Here is a 26,915-nt window from a genome sequence, read left to right as displayed (position 1 = left end):
TAACATCGATATGATCCAGTTAGAATCCATCTCTAAATCAGTCGGAGTCATAATCAAAACACATTTGAATGAGAAACAATACCCTCTGGCAAAATAAAACAGTGTAAATCATAATTTATTCTACTGTAATTACAAATTGTACAATTAAATTTCACAGAAAATGCATCAGACATATTATGCATATAAAAGGGCAGGTCATGAAAATTGCACTTGTTATCCCATGTTAACATGGTGTCACAAAGGAACCATATTTCACATTTAAAAAATGGATAGTCCACATTTTTAAGAGGTCTATTTGATTTGTCACAAACTAGGAGCGCTTTCAGTCTATCCACATAGCAGTTGCAGCAGTGTTGAACATTTTGGTGTTGGTTACCAACGGTAGTGATGGTTTACTGAGGGCAAGAAGCGGGTCTCTGAAAAAACCCATGTTAGCATTGCTAACAAATGCTAACATTTATTACAACATCTCAAAAACCAAACCATCTCAGATAGGCTTCTGGAAAAATGTGGACTGTCCATTTAAACCTGTTCATACACATATGGTGCGAAGAGATGTTTACAATGTTACCACTGAAGCTGCCATTGTTCTGTGTCCCTTCAGTCTTCGCTTCACAGCTGGCACTTGGCATGAACCTAAAGCTAGTTACACAAGCAATTCTGAACTCACTGAAGCCACTGGTATCTTTTGGTATGCTGTAAATAAGAACGTCACAGGTTATCAGCAGCTGCCTTTTATCTTAAATAAGGATATAAGAGTTAAGAGTTAAAAACATAAGATGCATTTGGTCGATCACAGCTAGATGAGCCACCCAAGGACCACCCAGAAGACACAACATAAACCAATTGACTTGTTCAGGTTAACATAAGGTGGATGGGAAAGTGGTAGATTGTACACCAACGTGTCTCCGGGCCATATCACCAGCCTCTGGCCTCTTCCCTAGTCCTTGAAACCCCGAAAGTCCACATCCATGTCATCGCTTGACTGGAAAATTCTCCAAAGTTTCAGCATTGAGCTGTCGTGAACGTCACTTGACTCAACATGTTCCACCTTTGTCAAACATGAGTCCACTTTCCGTCTCTTCCGTTTGAAAACTCTGAGCCTCCTCTCTATTGCCCTCACTGGAGAGTGCCTGTGAGTATCCAAGTCGCCTTCCCCGCTTTCAGGGACACCTGGAATGTCCTCTTGCAATGCATTTCGACCCAGAACACACTCCGTGGACGGAGAACCCTGGAGCTCACGCCGACTCGAGGCGACGTTAAAGCTTTTCGAGGGGAAGCCCTGCTGTACATCCTCCCTGTGACTGTGCCAGGTTAAGCCGTGTCTGTCTGGAGGAGGTCTGCGGGTCTCCTGGTGAGCCGGAGAGTCTCTCCGGATGATGGCTGGGTCAGAGGTGCAAGACTCCCCTCTAGAGGGTGCTGTTTCTACCACGAGTCTGGGCATCTGAACCAGCTCAGCTCTACGACTGGGAGCACGGAGGGATCCCGGCCTGCAGGGCCGACTACGGGTAAAAGGTTTGCGTTTGACCTGAGGTCTGTCTGGGATATTGTCACCGTTCCCTCTGTGGCCAATGGAGGTGGCAGCAGCAGGGGCAGCAGGGGCAAAGCGGTGCTTCAGACAGTGTTCGGTAGGAGGTTCCACACACCCTGTAGCACGCGGTCCATCTTCAGTCTCTTTGGTACCAGCATCTTCCTCAGGCCCTTCCTCTGCCATCTGATATGGTCCAGGAGCAAGAAGAATGGAGGATATTGTGCACTTTCGCCTAATGGAACCAAAGACGAATCAGAAAAAAGGAGGCGAGTAGACTATTAGTAGCTATTCAAATATTCAAAGTAGCAACCGGGAGTTAATACCAAGCGCACCCAACTGAATGTGGAGTGTAGCGAACATAATATTTTTTTAATATATATATATATATATATATATATATATATATATATATACACAGTGGTTTTCAGGAGGCTGAGTTACATTACAGCGGATATAATCTAAAACACACACCGTATACACCTACAGTACGAACAAGAAATTAGTTAAAGACGGGTGCTCTGGTAATGGTGAGAGGCCAAAATTAAACTGGTATGGTCCTTTAAGGTAGAATCTGTAATGCTAAAAGTTCACAAAAGCATGCACATCCAAACAATAAATACTAGGTGCTGGACATAAAAACATAACATTTGCTAATTTGCAATAGCTGCAACCTTTTTGCGATAGGCCATTCCCATTGCCACACCCCCTTGACATGAACACACACACACAACCTCCATGCCCAATTTCAGCCTCGTAGGGTGAAACCTGTCGCCGCTAGAGGGTGGGGAACTTTTTGTGGAGCTAGAAACTGTCCATACACAATAGTAGATAATGCTCCCAATGCCTCCCATTAACATTTATTGGTATTACCACTGTGTTGCCTTATGTTTTGAGCATTATGCTGACTGTTATTTTTCTATTTTAGAATCTGCAATGCTGTCAGACAATGGCCTCTAGGCAAAATGGTTTCTGCACTGTTTAAATTTTTTTGTTTTAGTCTGGTGTGTGGGTTAGAGTCGAGTGTGGATAGGAGAGGGGTTGGCATTGCTGGCCACACCCCAGGCTCTTCTAAGAGTGGTCTGGAGAAATTCACAACATAATAAGTTACTATACAGCTATAATATATTTATTTTTAATATATATAGCTGTATAGTAACTTAATGTACCCCATGTCCACTCAACTCCAACACACATCAGACCTAAATAGAAAATGTAAACAAAGTGTAAACCAAGCAGAGCTCTTTTGCCTAGAGGTAGCCGTTTGACGGCATTACAGTTTCTACCTTTAATATCAGCTTTTTATCATTAATTCAGACAACAAAATGGTGTACAATTCACAATAATAATTAAAAAAAGCTCACAAGACAATAACAAAAATAGACAATAAATGTAAATGTATTGCCATGGCATACTTATACACACTGTTCTCAAGATGATAAGATCTCGGAAGCTGCTGGACTGGTTACCTTTTACTTTTGATGTGGAGGAAGTTACAGTGCAGCGTCGAGACCAATTTGTCCACCACCAAGTACTCATCACTCCTGGAGAAGGCCTGGTGACGCTCGCTCTGGAGATGCTGAACAAAACACACCCAAATAAATTATTGGAAATGAATACAGATACAATATATATATATATATGTTTTAGTACAGGAAAAGCACACAAAACGCTTCAACCTTGACAGGTACTGCCTGAAAAACGTTAAGTGACTTACACACCACACAAGCACACTTATTACACGCACACACTGTTGCTACTTACACTGTAGAATATATTTATTTATTCGCCGTTTATTTACCTTGTAAAAAAACATATACCTTGTATTGTATAGTTTGTTTAGATCATTTACAAATCTACTAAGGTTGAGGAGCTGGGAAAAACAAGCATCGGACGTTTTTCTGAATGTATGTACATCTAAAAAAGCTGTGACAATAAAATAATCTGAATCTGAGTGGCATTGTTCATCAAATAGTAACAAGCTTGAGTGTTACATGTATGACCTAATCAATATGTCATACATGTGATAAAACATCAAAACATGAACAAGGCCCATTAGTGTATAATAATAATTAGCTAGTTTTTTCACCAAACTCACCGTTCTGAGGTTGTCGTATTTGAGCGTGCAGCACTCGCAGAAGCCCCCTCGTTTCTTCTCTTTGTTCTTCCGGTGTCTGGCCTGCCCCCTCTCCTCGCTGGCCGCCGAGGCCTGCGGCCCTCTGATCCTGACAGAACAACATCATCAAACCACCTACTCAGTAATACCATCAATTGTTGTCAAATTGTTGATTCTAACACGGTATTTTGAGATTAGACAAAAATGGTAATGTAAAATAAGAATCCTTTAGAAAATTGGATATGCATGTGCAGTTGTACAACAATTTACAACAAGACGGCTAGAGGCACTGAATAGAAAATGCCACGTTACTTGTGTTCCTTGTGTTTCTTCCCAGAAACATCCTTGTCGTCTACAAAGAACGGACTGCAGGGAGGCATCGTCGTCAGGTTGAACTCTGGCATGTTTGGCATAGCCAGGAAGATCGGCCGGTAGTGTCTGGAAATGAAAAAAGATGAGATAAGATATTCCTTTATTGATCCCCTGGGGGAAATACAGGTGTCATAGCAGCATGGGGGAGGGGGGTACAGGTATGGGCAGGGTAATAGTAGAATGATAAATATAAGCAATACAATTATAGTAAAGATAAATATAAGCAGTTTAAAACAATATAATTAACTGAATATAAGCACATGAGTAAGTAAGCAGTGTAATCAAAAGGTAGATGAGGGTCTGTATGCCCCATCGGTTATATTATACGTTACAATACATATCAATAACACTTAGAATCTGAATATATACAATGAGTATAGTAAGCATCAGGCTTAGTATAGCAAGTAAAGTATACAGTATACACAGGTGCAGTATTCATAAGGTACCCTAAATGGTATGATAATAACCTGTAACTAGGTGTAACCCATCAATTCAACAATGAATGTAATCAAATGAAAGCCCTACACCAAGGCATTCCCTTGGTTCACACAGCATTACGTTTAGGAATTAACTTACAGATTTTCACATTTCACAGTTGAATGCAGTTGGATTTCCATGTTCATATTGGTGAATTACGATTCCAAATTTCCCACAACCAAACGTGTAAGGTTTCTGAATCCCCAGATGTAAACCACTCAAGCGAGTAGTTTGTAGAATGTTCTCACTCGTGTGAACTTTTGACTAGAAATATCGCTCACCTGCTCGAGTCCTCAACCTTGACGAATGGTTTGATGATCCTTCCCCCTGGACAAAACAAAGTAGACAGTTTATTAATAATTTATTTTACTTACAAGCAAACACACCAACCAGGCAACATTCTGTGGTGAGAAACTCCAGGCAGAGGATAACTTCTAGAATAGCTGTTAGTGTTAAGATCTTGTTCAATTTAAAGTAAGAATTTTGAACATTAAATGTCTCGTTTTGCTACTCCCATCACCGATTGATATAACAAAATAGTGATTCCACCTACATCCAGTTCATATGTTTTTTACGTTCGCTGTTCTAAACACTGGTATCTGGTTGGACAATCCTGGGGAAATCACCCTCTTACCTTTATACTTCTGAAAGGCTGGCCTTCCTGTGGATTCAGCTTTGGCCTAAGAAATAGAAAAAAATAAATAAAAAAAAACAGTACAAACTAAATCTATGTCAAATGATGTAAGATAAGATATTCCTTTATTGATCCCCTTGGAGACAGTGTACAGTGTAAACAATATAATTAACTCTGAATATAAGAATATGAGCAAGTAAGAAGTGTAATCAAAATGTGCCTATGAGGCTCTGTATGCCCTAATAACTTGATATGGTCAAGCTGTGGTTCTATTAAGAAATATATATTTATGTTTTAAAATACAGAATATATTCAGATTTTTGAGACCAGTCAACTTACACTTTTTTTGGCAGCAGCAGCAGCGTTTACGTTGCACTGGGTGGTAGTCACATTCCTTTTCTTTTCAACATATGCAATTACATCTGCAAATGAGAATAAAGAAACGCATCTAAATCACACACCAACTGACTTGTACATGTCATGTGCAGCAGGCTCAGGTGACAAACCAAACGTAACCAGCAGAGAATCGAGCGGATATAGGCTGAAGAAGAGCACGTACCGTCTACGTAGAGGATTTTCACACCCCACTCCAAAGCATTTGACAGAATCTTGTTCATTTGAATCCTCTCCTAAAAAGACAAACAGGAGCCACTTAGCCAAGGCAAGTGAAATGTCCCATTTTAAGAAAGTAGCATTTAGGTGAGGAGTATCTAGTCATTAGTGTGTGGAGGTCGTATCCAACCTGCTCTTTCACCACTCTCTCCACCAAGGACTTCCCTCGACTTGTGACCACCTGCAAGACGGTAGAAGAGACAGATATGAGAACATTTTACAGCTGGCAACGAAAGAACAAAAGCAGGAAATTAAAATCCTTGATATTGGATATCGAACGGATACCAGGCTGAGGCTAAAAAACAGGGTATCAATGTCTTGAGGACCCCCCCCCCCCCCCCCCAATACTAAAATCTGAGACAAAGACCCATGTCAGGATACATTTTTTTTTTAAATGTACATACAGTACAAGATATGCTCGTTTTCCCGGGTCTTCAACTGTAGCTGTTTTGTAAACATAGTACAAACTATCTCTATAAATAAACTATAAACTAAACACAACACACAAACGTATATTTTATCTATACAAACTATACCATCTGTATAAATAAACTATAGACTAAACATAATACACAAAGTATATTCCATCTATACAGTACAATACAAGGTATACAGTATGTTAGCAGCAGTGTGTGCGACTTGATTTGTGTCAGTACTGTGGCAGACTGCACAGAAACAATATTGAACTCACAGTTCCGGTTTGAGTCGTGGCTTTGAGCCCGTCCCTGTGGCTCTCAGGTGGGCGAGAGCGAGGTGAGCCGTGGCCGGAGTCAGGGCTGGGCACAGGCGAGTCATGCCTGAGGCACTGGACATACTTGGCCTCCCTCTTGTTAGACACTAGATACTTTATTTCCTTACTGAAGAACTTCTCCACAGTCTGAGAGAGAGAGAGAGAGAGATAGAGAGACAGGGAGAGAGACAAGGAGAGACAGGGAGAGAGATGGGGGTTAAGTATCCACATGAACCAGACTGTGCTACAAAGACTATACAGAGTCTGGAAGTGGTTCATTCAGAAAATGGTACCAATCCGCCTGGGGCAACGACGGGATGGGTCAAGCGCAGAGACTGAGGCATTTCATCGGTGACCCAATGCATGCGTGCATTCCTGTGTGTGTCGACTATCTTACATGCGTGTGCATGACAAATAAAGACTTCTTGTTCTAAAGGAGGCAGTTTGGGCTGTTTGTGGTGAGTTTTCTGGAGAAAATTGAAATAGATGAAATGTCTCCAGGCAGGTTGCTACTGTTTTTTGAGTGAACTGAAGTCCCTGTAGCAGAGCCAGGTCACACGGCTAGGGGTTAAGGTGCTGAGGATATTGCCATGTAGGCAAATGGGCTTTGTTGACATTTCGTGGAGGAATATGGGGAGTGACTAGTTAGTAACTTCCCGAAGGAGTAGAGAATCGTGCAAAGAAGTCACAAAATTAAGATTTGCGATGAATACTTATCGCAACCTCCCACAGTCAATCTGACAATCGAAAGAATAACAAATAATTCAAAGATGTCTGTCTGACATCAATACATCATCTCACCCCGCCCAGTTGTTTAATGTCATTCTCCAATGCATTTGCTTTTCGATTGGATGGAAGGTCCAGATAAAACACTTTCCCGGCAAAAGGCTTGCTTTGTGTATGATGGGATGCAGGTGATGTTGGCTTGGTCTGATTTGGCATCGACTTGTGCCCAATAACAACAACTTTTTCTGAAAGAGAAAGATAACAGGGTGAGAAAAAGGCATAAACATGTAATAATTATGGGCATTTCATCTGCATGAACTCTACTATTTTGTCCCATAGCAGACTATGGTCTGTACTTCTGTGGCGTGGGGTCTAATTAGGTTTAAGTCTGGGTAGGTGTGGCTGCTTAATGGGGAACTACTGTTATTTTCAGAATGCATATACGTTATTCCTATGGTCTAAGATGGTACAAATATGTTAATGAACAAATCCAAAAACTAGAGTGCTAAAACTCGTTTGTGATGTCATCAGGTATAGAGTTGAAGCTGCTCCATAAACAATGAATTGGGAAAGATGTTATAGAGATGACACAGAGTGAATGCTTTGAGTATACGTGTACATTTTCAGTTACAAAGTTGAGAGAACAACACTATAATAGAATAAAGCTCACTTGGGTATAGAAAATAAAAACTAAAAAAGTATCCTATTCATTGTCACAGCTCGAGACTTTATACCCGATGACATCCCACGTTTTTGAGTTTTACCTCTCTGGTTTCTGACTTTGGGAGAGAAAAGCCAATGATCAGAAATATGGATTGAACTTTCCTAGGCCATGGAAATAACATATTGAAATTGTTCATTTGGGTGATGTTCCCCCTTTAAAATCAGCCATCCCGACACCATAAGTACCCCTTTTTTAAATTAGCCACCCCTACGCCATAAGTACCCCTTTAAATCAGCCACGCCAACATTATTTGTACATTAGCCTATTTTGTGGTTGTATTGCTTTCTTTTGGTACACTACAGTACTATAAAAGGCCCAGATAAAACAATTGACCAACTTGAAAACTGTATTTTGCTTAAACATTAACGTACTCCTATATTTAAATCATTACCGTTTGTGCATTTACCATTTCATTGAGCTGCATTAATAACAAAACAAACAATATTCAACGTCCACAGATGGCATCACACGGTGACAGATTCCCACACATTATTAACGTTAGCTAAACCTCTAACCGAATTAATTTGTGCAAGACTGGTGACAGTTTGGGGGATAGTCTGTTTCTTGGGGGGGATAGTCTGAATGATAGTCTGGCTAATAAGGCTATTGATTGATTGCAACTTGTTCCTGTTTGCGGACGACTCAGCCCTGCTGGTCTCTGACAAGAACAAGTTGCAGGTTGAAAAAACCCTCAGCTCGGAACTAGGCAAAATCGGCATATGGCTCGCTGATAACAAACTATCATTACACATGGGCAAAACAGAGTCCATTCTCTTCGGTTGAAATAACAAACTCAGCAAGACCGACGGCTTCTCAGTTACAGTGGGTGACAATATTGTCACAAGGAAAGATGAAATTACCTACCTGGGTTCCATCCTAGAGGCAAATCTTTCCTGTGACAAAATGGCATCCAATGTAATCAAAAAAGTCAAAGTAATCAACCAACGAACTAGATTCTTGTACCGGATCTCCTCTCTGGTAAACAAGAACACCCTGAAGACTCTGGCAGGAGCACTCATTCAAGGGTACTACTACTATGCTTGCACCTCATCGTACCAAAGCACCTCAAAGGCGCTAAAACAAGATTACAAACATCACAAAACAAACTGGTCAGACTACTACTTGACCTTACCCCTAGAACCCACCTCACCCCTGCCCACTTTGACAACCTAGGATGGCTTAGAGTAGACGACAGAGTACAGCAACTTGCAATGTGCCTGGTCTACAAGATACACTATACGACTAAGGTACCCATGTACATGTCAAAATACTTCCCAAAGGTCAGTGAATACCACGACACCAGAGGAAGCTCAACAAATCATGTTAAACCCAGATTCGGCTCAAACAAGGGACTAAACACGTTTCGCAATTATGCCACATCAATGTGGAACGCCCTACCCAAAGCTGTAAAGTAATGTGAATCCCTACCCACATTCAAAACCTCTCTTAAAGAGCACCTACGGGAGGCTGCAATTCGAAACTGGCCACCGTAAATGTCCAAACCCCCCACCCCCTCCTAATAGACAGTCTCCTCCCCACCGCATGTATATTATTCTCTCCCTGCTGTATGTATATTTCTCTCCCACCCACCCACGTGACCCACCCCCTCCAAATGTACAGTCTCCTCCCCACCGTATGTATATTTCTCTCCCACCCACCCACCCCCTCCTAATGTACAGTCCCCTCCCCATCATATGTACTCTGTCAGGATCTATGGGTAACAGTACTGTATATTTGAATACCGTTTGTCACAAATGTATCAGTACTAAATACCTGTATGTCCCTATGCCATAAATGTCATGTATGTTGTGTATGTCATAATGTTTATATGAATTGAAAATGGGGGACCCTGATGTAAACAAGACAAACGTCTTTCTCTGGTCTGCATCCCCTTAACAATTGTGTGTATTGAGCCGTACTGTATTGTACCCATTCTGCAATCTGTTAAATAAAGTTTTTCATTAATTCATTAATTGAAAATTGTATACAGATAATGGGTACAATACAGTACAGCAGCTCAATACACACAATTGTTAAGTGGTTGCATCAGGGTCCCCCATTTTCAATTCATCACAACATATATGACATACAGATAGACAGTACTGCTACATGTAGCTACATCACCGGTTAACATTGGCTAACGTGAACAATGCACTGATAACGTCTGAATATTGTAAACACCCACCTTGCAACGTGGGTTTAATCAGCTTCTGGGTGCGTCTTGGCTTCATGTTTGTCTGTCATTACGGTTGGGGCCTCCTGGCTCTCCTCCAACATTCAAATTCCTATGTTTACATTTAACCCGTTGTCCTCGGTTCGTCCCCCTGAGGAACAATGTGTAACAAAGGGTTAACTTCGGCACGTAAAGCAACCGTAAAACTAGCTAACAAAAACAGTGTCGTGTATAACGTTGCTAGCCAGTAAAGTTAACGTTAACTCACAGTGCTGCAACATCCCATCTAAGCTGACAGTATCTCTGACTGGTGTATCATGTAAACAACTGAAGAAGTCCATGGTGTTTGAACGCCACCGGACACGACAGAACCTTGTCGGTTAACGTTACCTTGTCGTCCTGGACTCTCGTTGAGCTAACAGTAACAACACACACGCAAGTGTATGACATTTATAAGGTGGTTGCCACTTGTAACCGTGTTTAAGGTTCCTCCGGTTTTAGCGAATTGTAATAATGTTTTCGATATCGTATTTCACAAAGTTTCCATTTCCCGCTTTATTAAATCCAATGGGTAGTGAATGTTGCCACATTTGTTTGACACTTCCACCCCTTTCTGTTTTGCTACTACCAGTCATCAAGTTATAAAACAAACGCAATTGTTGTTTATACTTACAAAATGTTGTCATTGCAGTCAGCAATCGAGTGGTCTTAAACTATATAATTATAGTTTTTTGGAAGACGTTATCTCTCCCTGTTAAAATCTCACAGACAGTGCACATCAATCCTGCCCTATATGCGGAATACCGTAAAACTCTGGCAACACACCAAGAGCTACCTTTCCGTTTGAATGTGATGATTCCACTTTTTTGCGTGTAAAATATCGGAACACTTTGAAAGAGCCTCAATGGCTTGTTATTATTTTAATCAAATATCAACACTCCATTATTTTATTTCTGAAGCATTGAATTTAAAAGACACGGCTACTCGGCTAGGTTAATGTTATATTGTAGAACCTCGTACCGTCGAGAATGTGCTAACGCTGAACAAATGCGTAACAAACAAATGTCAGGTTGTGTAAGTAGGCTAGCCCTCTAGACAACATACCCTGCTGTCATGTGTTGTGGCTTTGCATCCTTGGCTTTGGGGAGTGATTACATTTCGAGCCGCCGTTAGTGAAATGAACGATGCAACTCGAGAGGTTGTGTTCCCATGGAAGACTTCGTTGATGGTGTAGATCTACAGTCTTGCAGGTATTAATTTATCTAGCTAACGCTAGCTAGATAGCGTTACAGCAACACATGATAAAACATCTCAGCACAGAATGAATGAATGAATGAGAACTTTATTTAACAGATTGCAGAATGGGTACAATACAGTACGGATCAATACATACAGCAGTCTAATTGTATCTGGCCCCAGTTTAACGTTAGCAAGTTAGGCAAAACCAGGCATCACAATCACATACCATACTGAATATTGATAGAACATTTTGGACGATAACTATTGTGTTTGTCTTTTAATTTAGGCTTCATTATGAGTGGCCAAAGTCCTGCACCAGTAGTTAGTGATGGCATTACCCCAGTCCAGCAGATGGTGGCGTCCTGCTCTGGAGCCATCCTTACATCACTGTTAGGTAAGCACCCATTGATTGATTGATTGAAAACTTAACAGATTGCAGAATGGGTACAATACAGTACGGCTCAATATTACAAACAACTGCTAAAAAAACTCAGCTCTCCAGAATCTGCACCTGGCTCGCTGATAACAAACTATCATTACACCTGGGTAAACAGTCCATTCTCTTCTGATCAAATAACAAACTCAGCAAGACCGACGGCTTCTCAGTTACAGTGGGTGACACTATTGTCACAAGGAAAGATGAAATTACATACCTAGGTTCCATCCTAGAGGCAAATCTTTCCTGTGACAAAATGGCATCCAATGTAATAAAGAAACTCAACCAATGAACTAGATTCTTGTACCGGATCTCCTCTCTGGTAAACAAGAATACCCTGAAGACTCTGGCAGGAGCACTCATTCAAGGGTACTACGACTATACTTGCACCTCATGGTACCAAAGCACCTCAAAGGCGCTAAAAACAAGATTACAAACATCACAAAACAAACTGGTCAGACTACTGCTTGACCTGACTCCTAGAACCCACCTCACCCCTGCCCACTTTGACAACCTAGGATGGCTTAGAGTAGACGACAGAATACAGCAACTTGCAATGGGCCTGGTCTACAAGATACACTACACGACTAAGGTACCCATGTACATGTCAAAATACTTTCCAAAGGTCAGTAAATACCACAACCACAACACCAGAGGGAGCTCCACAAATCATGTTAAACCCAGATTCGGCTCAAACAAGGGACTAAACACGTTTAGCAATTATGCCACATCAATGTGGAACGCCCTACCCACAGCTGTAAAGGAATGTGAATCACTACCCACTTTCAAAACCACTCTCAAAGAGCACCTACGGGAGACTGCAATTTGAAACTGGCCCCTGTAAATGTCTAAACCCAACCCCCAACAATGTACAGTTAACCCCCCCACTTTTTCAAAGTGACAACAATAACGTAAAAAAGACCCACATTTATTTTCTGTTGCAATGTTAGCTAAAACAATAGTTGACAGGAAATACATTTGAGTCAAAACTGTTCCCTAGCAACAGGGTTCCAGTGAAACCATCTATAATTCACTCACTCACTCACTCACTCACTCACTCACTCACTCACTCACTCACTCACTCACTCACTCACTCACTCACTCACTCACTCACTCACTCACTCACTCACTCACTCACTCACTCACTCACTCACTCACTCACTCACTCACTCACTCACACACACACACATGCTGATAGAGTATTCTGATTCTGATGCTACACCAAATAGTAATAGCATGGTGGTGTAAACAATGGCAAAAAAAATTGCAGTATTATTATCTTGCCTAGATGAGTCATTAGTTTGTCTACATTCTGTACTCTGAAGTCAGGATACAAAGGAATTACATTTGCAGCATTACATTTATGGTAGCAGTAAACATTGAATAGTTATATCTTGGTAATGATTATGACTTTCTGCTGTTTTCAGTCACACCTTTGGATGTTGTGAAGATCAGACTTCAAGCACAGAAAAAGCCCTTCCCCAAAGGTACAGAAGATACACAGATGACAGGAGTCATATTAGGCAGATAGAAGTCAAAAACAGGGTTAGTCGGTATTGGATAATTTCCTCAGTACTAAAATACGATATGAAGACCGTAGACCTATGTAACATGTCTGAAATCAAATCAGAGAGACTTGATTTTCTGCATCTTTGGTACCTCTTAACAGGCACCCAGAATCCCTTATTCGCACCCCCCAATGTGGGGTATCATTGGAAAGCTACACTCATTGGCTACAACGTTGCCCAATCATTTGGTCATCTGACGCGCGTGTGTAAAAAGATGCTTGCCTGACATATCGTCATGTAACTCGAGAACCGAGGCACAGATTTGGTCGATTGAGGTGGCATTCGAACGGCGACAAATCGATCTTTAATTAGGTAATTTATATGTTCTATGTGAAAAATATATGTGAAAAATGCAGCCGCGAGCCGCTAGATGCTTGCAAAGTGCCGTGACTTTGTGCGTTCTGCCCACGGGCACGCCGGGTCGTATATGTTAAGAGGTTAAAGGAACACGCCAACATTTTGGGAAATTAGCTTACCGTCTTCTCCAGAGAGAGACACGAAGATAGATACCAGTTTCCTCTCTGTGCGTTCAGTAGAAAGCTATCTGGCTGCATGTTAGCCTAGCTTAGCACAATGAATGGAAGCGGACATGGCCGGTTAGCCTTCGGGAGAGGTGTTATTTGGACAATGCCTAACCGGCCATGTCCGCTTCCATTCATTGTGCTAAGCTAGGCTAACGTGCAGCCAGATAGCTTTCTACTGAACGCACAGAGAGGAAACTGGTATCTATCTTCTTGTCTCTCTCTGGAGAAGACTGTAAGCTAATTTCCCAAAATGTTGGCGTGTTCCTTTTTAAGTCTTTTCTCTTTAGTAAAAGTAATGGACCAGAAATGGACGGTGACCAGATCAGTAACATGCATACCTAATTCATGCAGTATGTACTAATATTAATCATCTGACTGGACCCACAAATTACAGCTGTGTCCAATGAGCAATCGGTGCTTCCCAATGTTTTCCAGGGAAATGCTTCGTCTACTGCAATGGCCTCATGGACCACATATGCGTGTGTGTGAACGGCAATTCCAAGGCTTGGTACAAAGCCTCTGGTCACTTCACCGGCACCCTGGTAAAACTTCACCCAGCCTCATGTAAACATTTACTCACTGACCAAAGGTTTTCTCTGTATTGATCATTCACTGTTATATATTCACTGTTATATATGATATATTACCGTCAGACATTGTAGCAGTCGGACCTGCACAATATGAACAGAATATAATATTTTGGTTGTTTTTGCTAAACATTACAATTGTGATATGAATATGATATGATTATATCGATTTATATGTCCCTTTTTAAAGTCTACTTTACCCTGTATTATGTAGTATTGCTGGGATTGTATTATGTAGTATTGCTGGGATTGTATTATGTAGTATTCCTGGGATTGTATTACAGTATGTAGTATTTCTGGGATTTTATTAGTACTGCAACAGCTGCTGCACCATATTCTTTCTTAAATTTGACAAAGTAGATCTGAATATTTGTGACACAAAATTCACGTCTGTTTAACGAGATGATATTTTATAATAATCTGCCTTCTTTCCCCCTGCAGGATGCCTTCATCAAGATTGTACGCAGTGAAGGAATCAAGTCCTTATGGAGCGGTCTCCCTCCAACCCTGTGAGTGTGAAGTCATGTGCTTTTATTTCATTCCACAGCACATCCTGTCCGCTCTCTCGTCAAAGCTTCGAGTTATGCTCAGCTAAAGTAGACCAATGTGATTCAGCAGAATCATTCCCTGGTATTGCTGATTCATTCTCGATGCTGCTTTCCTTCAAAGTTGCATTTGTGGCAAGCCACATTCTTAAAAGTTTTTTCTTTTTGTGCCATGTCCTTCTGTTATTGATCGACTCTGTTATTGCGTGACAACACATTTTACGGACTTACGTGTGACTGGGATCGCATAGAAGAAGATTGATGGAGGCACAGTTAACGGCGTGACATTTAATAATGCTTTGTTGGTGATGACCATTATTCTCAGGGTCATGGCGGTCCCGGCGACGATGATCTACTTCACGTGTTACGACCATCTGTGTGCGGCCCTGAGGGTCAGGATGGGGGAGCACGCTCAGGAGGCTCCTCTTTTTGCAGGGGCTATTGCTAGAGGTGAGCTGACCTCTGACCCTTGACTGTCGACACACAGCTAATAACCATAGAGTCGGAGCAAATTCCACGAGCTGTCGCTCAGCGTTGGGACTTAACAAACCAACCTTTGAGTCATTAGCATTGGGATTTATTACGAGTACATGTAAAGCACTGGTCAGCTCAACCTCAAGGACTTCTGTAGGTATCCACTCTAGGGTTGGGTACTGTTCACATTTGAAACCGGTACCAGTACCAGTTCCTGGAATTCGGTATCGGTACCCAACGGTACCTTTTTTTGCTACTTAACTCTCTCTGTAATAGCAGAAATAATTTCAGTTGTAAAACTTCCAAAGTTCTCAATTTCAACATTGTTATTTATTTAGAACATTTAGTTATTTATTGTTGTAACACACCACACAAAATAAATCACATGATCATGTATTATGTTTTAAACGTTTAAACATTTTCTGGCCACCCTCTAGTAAATACTATCAAACTCCTCTGACCTCATCTGGTCTTTCCAAAGACCCAAGAGACGGGACTGTAATATATATATTTGTGGAAAAGGCTCCCTCTTGTCTAGTAATATTACACTCCTATACTAAACATGTAAAGGTACTGAAATTTGGTCCTGATTGATCTAGCATGAATTGGTACTCTGTAGTACCGATGTAATTCGGTCGGTACCCTTAAAAGTACAGAGTTTGGTACCCAACCCTAATCCACACTGACATCCTTCACTTTCATTTTGAAAATCTAGTGTAAAATCAATCTGTTAACACATGAATTATGGCCACCATGCCATCATTCCACACAATTTATGTGTACATGGTTCCAATTTTTCTAGAAGTTGTTTTGCCTGATTGTGATTATTGATAAAAAGAGTCAGAAAAAAGCCTGAATGCTAGTTTCCCAGGGCAGCTCATCACAGTGGTTCCTCTGTTTATATTTGCTTTATTAGGATCCCCATTAGCTGACGCCTTAGCGACTGCAAGTTTTCCTGGGGTCCACACATAAAAAACATGCATTACAACAATAAAAGCTAAATAGACGCACACAAAAAAACATTTATCACAACAATAAAGGCAAATACACACTACCAGTCTGTGATTTATCTATAATAGTTAGTAGCCAAAAACCTAAATGTCCTATATTGTAGTAATTTTCAACAAGTTAATATACGTCTTTGAGGTCCCCTTTGGTTGATTGATTGATTGAATTGATTGATTGAAAACTTTATTAACAGATTGCAGAATGGGTACAGTACAGTACAGCTCAATACATACAATTGTTAAGGGGATGCAGACAAGAGAAAGACTTTCGTCTTGTTTACATCAGGGTCCCCCATTTCAATTCATCATATGACACACACAACATACAGATAGACAGTACTGCTACATCTATACATTCATGACATACCAGATTTGCAAATACAGTACTGTTTGTGATACAAAAAGAGTCCAGAAAAGAGAGTATATACATTTGACGTAGAAACTGTACATTGGAGGTGGTTGGGTGGGTGGGGGTTGGGTAGGGGTGGATCGGGGACACAAAGCCATACTTGGTCATTTACTGTACATTGGAGGGGGTTGGAACTTGGGTTAGGACATTTGCAGGGCGAATTGCAGTCTCCCGTAGGCGTTCTTTGAGAGTGTTTTTGAAAGTGGGTAGTGATTCACATTCCTTTACAGCTTTGGGTAGGGCGTTCCACATTGATGTGGCATAATTGCGAAACGTGTTTAGTCCCTTGTTTGAGCCGAATCTGGGTTTAACATGATTTGTGGAGCTCCCTCTGGTGTTGTGATCGTGGTATTCACTGACCTTTGGGAAGTATTTTGACATGTCGTGTAGTGTATCTTGTAGACCAGGCCCATTGCAAGTTGCTGTACTCTGTCGTCTACTCTAAGCCATCCTAGGTTGTCAAAGTGGGCAGGGGTGAGGTGGGTTCTAGGAGTCAGGTCAAGCAGTAGTCTGACCAGTTTGTTTTGAGATGTTTGTAATTTTGTTTTTAGTGCCGTTGAGGTGCTTTGGTACCAGTGTTAATTTTGGCAGCTATTTTCATTTTAATTGTCAAGTGCTCCTTTTTCGTTTTCATCATATTTAGTCATCTGCATTTATTTTTCGTTTAGTCAGTTTTAGTCAACTAAATGTCTGAGCATTTTAGTCTTAGTCAGTGTTAGTCTCGATTTTGTCTTTTTTGTTTTTGTCTAGATTTAGTCGCAGAAAACTGATGATTTTTGTCTAGTTTTCGCTAATGAAAAAAAGGCATTTTATATTTTTATATTGTAAATAATGCAATTCTATTTATTAAGTATAGTCTAGCCCAAACCCTATCAGCTGATTCACAATAAGTTCAGTAGAAGGCTAGAAGCCCAATACTAACCAAACATTCCTTGAAATGGTCAATAGATTCAGAAATAGTCAGACATGGAATGGAACATATTCTGATTTAAATTGCTTTTTTTTTTTAACCAACAATGGAACATTAGGATAGTGTAAATACACAGTACACACTGATTGCAATTCTTACTGGGACCTACTGTACAAATTTCACACACATTCCCTTTGAGTCGTACCGTAGATCGCTGACGTCACTTTAAATGGCGGCCCCCATCAGAGCATTCAGCTAATAACATTAGCTTAGCGACCCTGCCACCGCACTTCTATGTGCATAAAGTGTGGTAACAAAATATCACAGACCCTAAGACTGGGAGCGTTCTAACTCTACTGAGCATGTACCCAACATTATATAAAAAATAAAAAGTCATTACGACGTTTTAGTGCACTTCAAGCGCTAAAGGGATTCATAACTTATAGCGGGGTCAATCTCAGTGTTAGTACTCGTCTGTTTCTTTTCTTTTCATACCAACATTACCTTTTTAAGTGAACGTGGTCTTGTCCTTGTTGTATCCATGTGTAATGTTGATAGTAGTCTGGGATATAGGTCCCGACTCCCAGCCTATTAGCTCTTCTGGCAGCCTAGCCATCCTCTCAGCCTCCGTCGTCTTAAATGCTATGTTATTTTGGTAGAACTGTTCGGCTGCCGCAGGAGTGTTGAGAGAGTAGCAGATTCCGTTCATGGTTATTGGTATAAGCTGTAGTCACGAGAGACCCGGGACACGGTTTTTAGCCTCACGTATGTTATGTAGCTTGGCTTTTAGCCATACACGCTGCTGAGCTTAACCCGGAAACGGAAATGGGAAATGCTGAAATAATAACGTGACTTATTCTAAAAGTTATAATTATTTTGTCTCATCTTGTTTTAGTCAACATAAATTAAGGGAGAATTCGTCATGGTTTTTGTAAACTACATTTTTGTGTGCTCAGTTGTGGTCAACGATATGTAATTAACTATTTAGTCGCGTTGGCGTCACGTGGTCTTCAATAACGTGACGTCACGTCTCGTTGTCGTCATGAAAAAAACCTTCGTTGACGAACATCTTTCGTCATCAATTTAGTCAACAAAATTAACACTGTTTGGTACCATGAGGTGCAAGCATAGTCGTAGTACCCTTGAATGAGTGCTCCTGCCAGAGTCTTCAGGGTATTCTTGTTTACCAGAGAGGAGATCCGGTACAAGAATCGAGTTCGTTGGTTGACTTTTTTTATTACATTGGATGCCATTTTGTCACAGGAAAGATTAGCCTCTAGGATGGAGCCCAGGTAGGTAATTTCATCTTTCCTTGTGACAATATTGTCACCCACTGTAACATGTCTTTGACGTTATTTGCTGGAAGAAACACTCAAAATATGCATTCTAGCAGCCTCTATACCCGTTCAGTCCTGTTCTCAACGAGCTGTTTCTGTGTCTGTCTGTAACAAGCGAGCCGCCTTGATTGTACAAATATGATAATTATCTAGCTATGCCTGTATCGTAGAATGAAATTCAGATCAAACTGTTAAACTAGGCGTTGCATATCAAGTATGACTCAACATCCAGCAATATCGTATCCAACCTTCTGCAAAAAATTAGGTAGTAAAGAGAAGGTTTATGAGCAAGCTCCCATTTTGTACATGATCTCTTCACACACACACATACAGTACAAGAAGTGACTTAACTATATTGAATATGGCTGCAATTCTGAATGGCTTGTTTCAATAGGGAGGGTTCTTGTCACAGCTGAACTCCAGAAACTGCACTATGTACATATTTCACAATGTCTCAGTGCTGGGACAACCCCTCATTGTGTAAAAACAATGTAAAACACAGGGAAGGGCCTTTTTTTCTTTTCTTTTTTTAACAATAGGGTCAATATTTAAAGGGTAAATATTTATTTGTTGCCGTGCCAGTTGAATCAAAATATTCTCTGCCTTGTTTCTCTTTTTTGTCCATTAGCTATGTTTTTAGAGCTGTATAACATGTATAACTCTCCCCTCCTTTACCTGTGCGTTTCAGTGGGCTCAGCGACGGTGATCAGCCCATTGGAGCTCATGCGCACCAAGCTGCAGTCTCAGAAGCAGTCGTACGGGGAGCTGATCGGCTGCATCCGCTCGTCGGTGGCGTCGGAAGGCTGGCTGTCTCTGTGGAGGGGCTGGGGCCCCACGCTGCTCAGGGATGTGCCCTTCTCCGCCCTGTACTGGTACAACTACGAGACGGCCAAGGGCTGGTTGTGTGACCGCTACAGCACCACGGAGCCCACCCTCGCCATCACCTTCGTCTCCGGAGCCGCGTCCGGCGCTGTAAGTGTGTCGCTGGTCCGAAGCCCAACTAGGCGTTGCACATCGAGTATGACTCGACATCCAGCAATATCATATCCAACTTTCTGCTGAGAATGTTGTCAGAAACACATTTTAGGTGTAGTAAAGAGGAAGTTTATGAGCAAGCCGCCATTTTGTACTTTTCCAAGATCTCTTCAAACACACATACAAGTCACTATTAATTGTTGAATATGGCTGCAATTCTGAATGGCTTGTTTCAATAGGGAGGGTTCTGAACTGCGCTAAGTACATACTTACATTTTATCAGTGTTGGGACAACCCCTCATTGTGTAAAAACAATGCAAAACACAGGAAAAGGCCATTTATTTTACAATGGGGGCCCTCTTAAGTGTTTGTAAATATTTCTTTGTTGCCGTGCCAGTTGAATCAAAATATTCTCTGCGTTCTTTTTATATTTTGTCCATTAGTTATGTTTTAGAGCTGTACGCATCGTTGTTATTCAACATACCGAAGATAATTTGATTTATGGTCTTTTTTTAAGAGAATCTTATTTTTTTTGTCCACTTTTTCTCCTCCTGTTTTTCTGTATTTTCCTCCCATCCCAATTTTAGTCGTTATGCCAATTCCCCCTCCCCTTTCTGGTCGTTGCGCGCATGTGCATGTGGTCGGTCTAGGGAGCCCTGAAGTCTATCACATGCTTCCTCTGATACATAGGAGACAGCCAGCAGCCTCTTTTCACCTGACAGCGCGGACCCTCATTGGTGAAGTGTAACGCGTGGGTCGTGGGAGGTCACACTACCTTCACCATTTCCCTCCCTCGCTGTGCAGGCGCCCTGACCGACCTGTAGGAGTCGGTTTACAACGACCAGATTACCACTCACCGGCTTCCCTCCCTCTGACACCGCCAATTGTGTCAGTATGACGGCTGGCCAAGCCGGAGGCACCACTGACAGCCGGATTCGATACCAGTGTCTCCGCGGTGGTAGACAGACGCTTAGTCCGCTGTGCTACCCGGCCATCATTAAGACAATCTTTTTGCCATTTTATTGCTTTATTGGATAGACAGAGAGGAAGGATGGGAGAAGATATGGGGAGGAGACATTCGGCAAATGTCGCCGGGTCCGGGAGTCGAACCCGGGACGCGTGTAGCTTTTCTCCAACGCGTCCGTGTTTCTGGGTTCCCGTTTTGCGCTCTGATTGGCCAGGTCATGTGACATGTGCGCCAATCGTGGGACGGCAAGTTCTGCGCCTATTTCCGGGTCGAACAGCCTGCAAACTACCTAACGCCTAGTTTATCACTGGTTTAGCTTAGGCGACTCTTTCGAAGTTGGTTACGGTTAGAGTTTGGAATCAGGTTCTATCGCCCTGCTCTAAGACAAACTCTAACCTTAACCAACTTCGAAAGAGCGCCTAACCCTAAGCTTAACCAGTGTAGAAACTTGCGGTCCCATGATTGGGCATACATGTCACATGACGTGGCCAATCAGAGACGCGGAAACACGAACGCGTTGGAGAAAGGCTTCAAGCACCCGGGACGCGTGTATGCTTTTACCAACGCATTCGTGTTTCCGGGTTCCCGTTTTGCGCTCTGATTGGCCACTGACCTATGCTATTACGCCCCACTTTACGCTCTCGCCTGAGACGCGCTGTGAAGCACCAGCGGGGCGAGGCGGTGGTTTCTCCCCGCCTCCGTGCGCCTTGCTGCCGCCGGCTTGTCTCACATGACTCGGTCCAGCTCCAGCAGCAGCGGGCGTCTTCCGCCTGCGGTATCCTCCCTCCAGGCCCCCGAGGCGGCTCGTTCTTATTATTATCCCCCATTGTTCAGGTCGACATGGTCGCACAAACACGTAGGTTTCAATCACTGAGCTGTCTGTCTGTTGTTGTGTGTCTTCTAATTGGCTACTGTACATGGAGATGAGACCCCCCGCTTCTCTCTCCATAATAGACGCAACCAGGCGTGCATTCTCGTGGGAAAACCCGAAACAACATTTAATAAAGACGAGTGTTAGTTGTGTTTCCCCATCTACCGTCAACATAAAACCATCCACCACCCGTTGGAGGAGTAGTGGGGGAGAAGAAGAGGAATATTTTTAAATAGCAAGAATTATCGACTGGCAACTCTGTGCTCGTCAGACCTGCAGCTGCTGGTATGGAGAGAGAGGCGGGGGGTCTCATCTCCATGTACAGTAGCCGAACCGAAGACACACAACAACAGACAGACAGCTCAGTGATTGAAACCTACGTGTTTGTGCGACCATGTCGACCTGAACAATGGGGGATAATAATAAGAACGAGCCGCCTCGGGGCCTGGAGGGAGGATACCGCAGGCGGAAGACGGCCGCTGCTGCTGGAGCTGGACCGAGTCAAGCCGGCGGCAGCAAGGCGCACGGAGGCGGGGAGAAACCACCGCCTCGCCCCGCTGGTGCTTCACAGCGCGTCTCAGGCGAGAGCGTAAAGGGGGGCGTAATAGCATAGGTCAGTGGCCAATCAGAGCGCAAAACGGGAACCCGGAAAGCATACACGCACCCGGGACGGCCGCGTTGCACTGATGTGCGTTACGTGGTGCGCCACCCTGGCGCCCCGGTATTTCCTCTTAACATCTAGAGGGCGTCACTGGTCCGTGGTAATTATGTCACCTAAGCCGAGTCATAAGTGAGAGCAGTGTGACGGCACCCACTCTGCCTGCTTAGTGGTGAGTCTGCTGCCTCTCTAGGGAGCATGGCAGAGTGGGTGGCTCGTCAGCCCAATTAGACTCACCTGATCATTGAGAGCTGATCACAATGTGTCTGTGTGTGTGTGTGTGCCGTTGGCGCTGAGCAAGGCACGGATAAGCGAATTTTCAGCCTGCTTTTGTATCGTGCATAAGGACACATATACTACCGATAATCTAGCGTTTATTTGAAAACTATTCATAAATCAGCCAAAAAATTACAACGTGTTTTGTGTATTCCACTAAAGGGCTATTATCGCGTCTTTCTCTGGAATTACTAGAAATCTCAAACTATACTCGTATTCAAAACGGTATAAAACGGGGGGAAAAACAATCCGTTTCGTACATGTTGATTGCAAGCAAGTCATTGATAAGCGACGGGTGTATTAGACCCATAGCCATAATTTAAGATATATTTTAAGCAGGGCGGCTAGGTGGTGTAGTGGGCAAAGCGCTCGCCACCAATGCAGGAGACACTGGGTTCGAGCCCAGCTCTCCACATTGCTATCAGCTTGTCTGGTCGTTCATACTAACACAATTGGCAGTGTTAGGGGTGGGAAAGCTGGTGGGTGGGGATCGGACGTTGTGGACAGCGACTCCTACAGGTCGGTTGGTGCGCCTGCGCAGCAGAATAAGGAAGCGACGGGGGCGGCGTGTCCCTCCCACGCAGACCCCCGCCGCTGAGAGATCGCGCTGTGCAGGTGAAAAGATGCGACGGCTGCTTCCTCGAGTACCGGAGGGGACACGTGATGTAAGGCTTCGTCCACATTGCAGCTGGCTTGTGGGAGGCATGGCCTAACAGCGTTCGAGACAGGGGAGGGTAGAATTGGACGATACGAAATTGGAATGGGAGAAAAATAGAAAATGGGAGAAAAAAAGTAGATAAAAAAATATATATATATTTTAAGCAGTCGCAAATTTCCCTGTCCTCCCATTGATTAAAGCGGTGGTGTGGTAGCCCTAATTTTGTCATATGGGCATGGCGGTCAATGAGTTAATGTACCCATGGGCCGGACACGTCTTCTTTAACACATTCGGGGCCAACCACGTATATATATGTTATTGGGAGCCGACGTTTGAAGGCCAACCACGTATATATATACGTGTTAAACTCGTTTTTGCTTTTATTCCATTTTAACACTTTGGTTGCCTTGGGTTAAATTAATGATATACCATAGGTTGCCGGCTCTATTTGTCTATGGAGAAGTACCCCTTTTTTGCATGGCTATAACTTTTTAAATTCTATTGCTACATTGCCATTATTAGGGCCCATTCAAAGTCCTATATGTATTGTTCATTGTGTAGCAACGTTAAACTTTTTCATTCACATATTCATAGTAAAGTATGGTCTAATGTATAAGTATGTTTTCATCTCTTTCTGCAGCTTTCTCCAGAACGTGATATATAGCCCCAAATGCATTATATTGATGATGAAATACAGTTTGATGGCAATCAGCGCGATATAAAAAATTCCAACTAGACGTACTTCTAGAAGTTATTACACGTCATCTGATGTTGACCGGATGGGCGAGGGGGCGTTTATAATTCCGTGGGCAGCGTTATACCAATCATCTAATGTGGGTCAAATGTTGATAAAAGCAGTTAGTATCGAAGATGGTAACGTTACACGCTGAAACTCACCCCAGTCTCCGCGCGCCGTTGGGCGATCAACGTCGAGTAGAAATTTTATCATTATGGGATATATTATTACCCGGTCCATCTCCAGCTTGTATAATGGTATATACGTCCAAATCATGTTGTTTATCGAGTTATTGGCAATCGATCGCTATGTAGTGTGACGAGCTAGAGTGCCGGAACCTATACCGAGTGCCCGGAAGTAATAGGGCCGACCAGCAAAACCTCTACTGCGCTTCCTGTTAAGCGGTTGCGCCGATCGGCCACCAGATGGCGCTCCTGAACCGCCAGAGAGCTCAGTGGGTCCTGCTGGTGGATCTTAGGCCAGCGGAGGGACATTATGAATCCGATCGCAGATTTTTGAAATATTGATATAAGGACGACGTACAGCGTCCCCCGGCAACTTTAGCATGGCCAGCAAAGACGTCTAAAGACGGGTCCCGGCAGTCAAAGTGTTAATATCCTACTCAATGTCACAGAGCTGTATTTTGGCTGGAAAAGGCATATTGGGACTCGGAAAGTGCAGTACCGGCCAGATCCTGGTAGTGGCGCTGTCTTGAGAATGCAGTAATCCTTGTTTCAGACCTGGTGTCACTTTTTTTCCGCTCCGGGTGGACTTTTCTGTTAGCCTCAAGCTATGGCTTCACCAGATCGCCTTTTTGCAACACCGAATTCAGTATGCAGTAAAGGAATATAGCATCAGCCAATGGACATATCGATCTACCAGATGGCGATCAAATAACTGGGAAATTATTTTTGGAATCCAACCGGCCACAGGTAAGAACGACAAAACGCCAATCGATTTAACGTTATTAGCTTAGCGCCCTATAACTAGCCTTGCAGGAATGATCCCAGACCATTCCGATATAACGCTCGTCTTCACAGCGCTATAAAACGCGAACGTATTGATGAAAAAAATATTTCTTTATCGCATATTGAAGGGAAGGTTTATCCTGTCAATTGACAATGACAATGGACACAGCAATAATATAAAATATAGATTTATCTCTACAAACAACCTCACGCACAGTTAAAAGTTATAATGAAAAGCTGGTGTCCTAGAGTGGGGCCCGTCTAATCGAATGGCCCCGAATGTGTTAAACAAGTCAAGAAGAAACATCACAATAAATCAAGAACAAAACAAAAAACACCATGCAATCCAAAATAAAATGTAAAATAAATAAATGCAACAGGTTTTATAGGTTCAAATCAATTATTCTGTTAAATTGCTTTCACGTGTGGACACCCTTTTTGTCACAATTGACCCATTTGTGACAAATTAGGGGCTCATAATTTTTGGTTGTTTGGTTTAGTTGGTAGACCTTTTTTTCTTTTCTTTTTGTATTAAATGTTTGATTGACTTTGTTTGTTTTGATTTGTTGTAATTTGGCCTGATGTTGTTGAACTATTGGTTAGATTCTTTCTGGCATTTGGTTTGAGTTCCTGTTGGGACTTTTTGCTTGGCTCTGTCTGTTTGAGAGAATTCTGTTTTCTTTCAGTTTGCCTCCATTGTGACTCTACCCTTCGATGTTGTCAAAACTAGAAGACAGGTGGAGATCGGGGAACTACAGACAATGAACTGTACGTATCTATTGCCATTTATTGACGTATACATTGTCATTATGCAGCACAATTACAGTACAATGAAAAGTTTGGCATCCAACCAGAGTGCAAATGTAATGTACAATGTACAGGGGATTAAACTGAAGTATATATAAATTAGTACTACTGAGTAATAATGCTAATCAGATGTATATACAGTGTTATAGCATTATTATGTACAGTGATACAGGTATAAGGACACTGGTAAGTCATACTGGCCAGCAGTGTAACTAGTAAGGGATATGTACAGATAATATATATATATAGTATAGGGCTGACCTTCAAAGCTTTTTTGGCAATCGAAGCTTCGGGGCCGAACTTCGATTTTAATTCGAAGCTTCGAGAAAAAGAAAAAGAATACATTTTTTTTTTAAATTTTTATTTAAATTAAAAAATTGTATCTTATGTTGTGGGACTTGTACAGCACTTTGGTAAACTTTGTTGTTTTTAAATGTGCTCTATAAATAAAGTGGATTGGATTAATTAATTAAATAGCCCCTTTCATGACTGTGACGCATCCAACAAGGTTTCACTCGGCTGCCCTGCCTGGGTGCAGTGGGGCTGCTCTCACAGCCAACGACATGACATTACATAATTATGTTGCAACCTTCGTCTATCAAGCAAACAATTTTATAAATATTTATATGTAGTTGATAGAGACAAAGGCAGAATTCGACTTAATTAAGCACGTTTTATTAAGACATATTTTTATATGGGTCGGGACACTTTAAAAAAGCAGCACAATGAACACATCTGTCCGACATAGTCTTAAATAACAAACGGCATTGCTTCGCTTCTTCGTCGACATGTCTGCTGCACATGTTCTTGTTGTTTTCAACACAGATAATCTCCACGTTGTTAGATTCTGATCAATCTGGCCAGTATCACG

The 26,915-nt window shown here is 42.3% G+C and overlaps 2 protein-coding genes across 7 annotated transcripts in view; one reads left to right on the top strand and one right to left on the bottom strand.

The window, feature by feature from the left end:
* Positions 1-26,915, top strand: part of slc25a40 (solute carrier family 25 member 40) — a 63,358-nt gene that overhangs the window by 23,705 nt on the left and 12,738 nt on the right. Inside the window, exons 1-8 of one of the 4 annotated variants that reach the window (XM_084336836.1) lie at positions 10,460-10,549; positions 11,618-11,725; positions 13,195-13,254; positions 14,295-14,401; positions 14,888-14,955; positions 15,317-15,441; positions 19,817-20,100; positions 25,924-26,005. In XM_084336836.1, the coding sequence (XP_084192962.1) occupies positions 11,626-11,725; positions 13,195-13,254; positions 14,295-14,401; positions 14,888-14,955; positions 15,317-15,441; positions 19,817-20,100; positions 25,924-26,005 (826 nt within the window). In that variant the 5' untranslated portion in view covers positions 10,460-10,549; positions 11,618-11,625. The other 3 variants (XM_084336834.1, XM_084336835.1, XM_084336837.1) reach the window with 3 other exon arrangements.
* On the bottom strand, positions 156-10,898 carry dbf4 (DBF4-CDC7 kinase regulatory subunit). Of its 3 annotated transcripts, none has more exons than XM_084336829.1 (13): positions 10,766-10,898; positions 10,105-10,243; positions 7,271-7,440; positions 6,431-6,616; positions 5,870-5,920; positions 5,687-5,756; positions 5,467-5,549; positions 5,128-5,173; positions 4,775-4,820; positions 3,957-4,082; positions 3,627-3,753; positions 2,998-3,107; positions 156-1,763 (listed from the first exon to the last, which is right to left on the bottom strand). In XM_084336829.1, exons 2-13 carry the CDS (start codon positions 10,148-10,150, stop codon positions 941-943), a joined length of 1,884 nt encoding a protein of 627 aa, XP_084192955.1. In that variant the 5' UTR covers positions 10,151-10,243; positions 10,766-10,898; the 3' UTR covers positions 156-940. The 3 variants fall into 3 exon arrangements, with proteins under 3 accessions (XP_084192955.1, XP_084192957.1, XP_084192956.1); XM_084336831.1 differs by lacking the exon at positions 10,766-10,898 and adding an exon at positions 10,483-10,582; XM_084336830.1 differs by lacking the exon at positions 10,766-10,898 and adding an exon at positions 10,361-10,490.

Source organism: Notolepis coatsorum, assembly GCF_963971535.1.
Source record: "Notolepis coatsorum genome assembly, chromosome: 19".
Taxonomy (NCBI): Eukaryota; Metazoa; Chordata; class Actinopteri; order Aulopiformes; family Paralepididae; genus Notolepis; species Notolepis coatsorum.
The sequence above is the reverse complement of the archived record's forward strand: the minus strand, read 5'-3'. Positions and strand labels throughout refer to the sequence as shown.

Coding starts and splice junctions, on each gene's coding strand:
- dbf4 (XM_084336829.1), bottom strand. CDS start 10,150: ATGAAGCCAAGACGCACCCAGAAGCTGATTAAACCCACGTTGCAAG. Junction 5,921..6,430: donor CCACGACTCAAACCGGAACT/GTGAGTTCAATA, acceptor ACCGTCTTGCAG/GTGGTCACAAGTCGAGGGAA. Junction 3,108..3,626: donor AATACGACAACCTCAGAACG/GTGAGTTTGGTG, acceptor TGTTTTGTTCAG/CATCTCCAGAGCGAGCGTCA.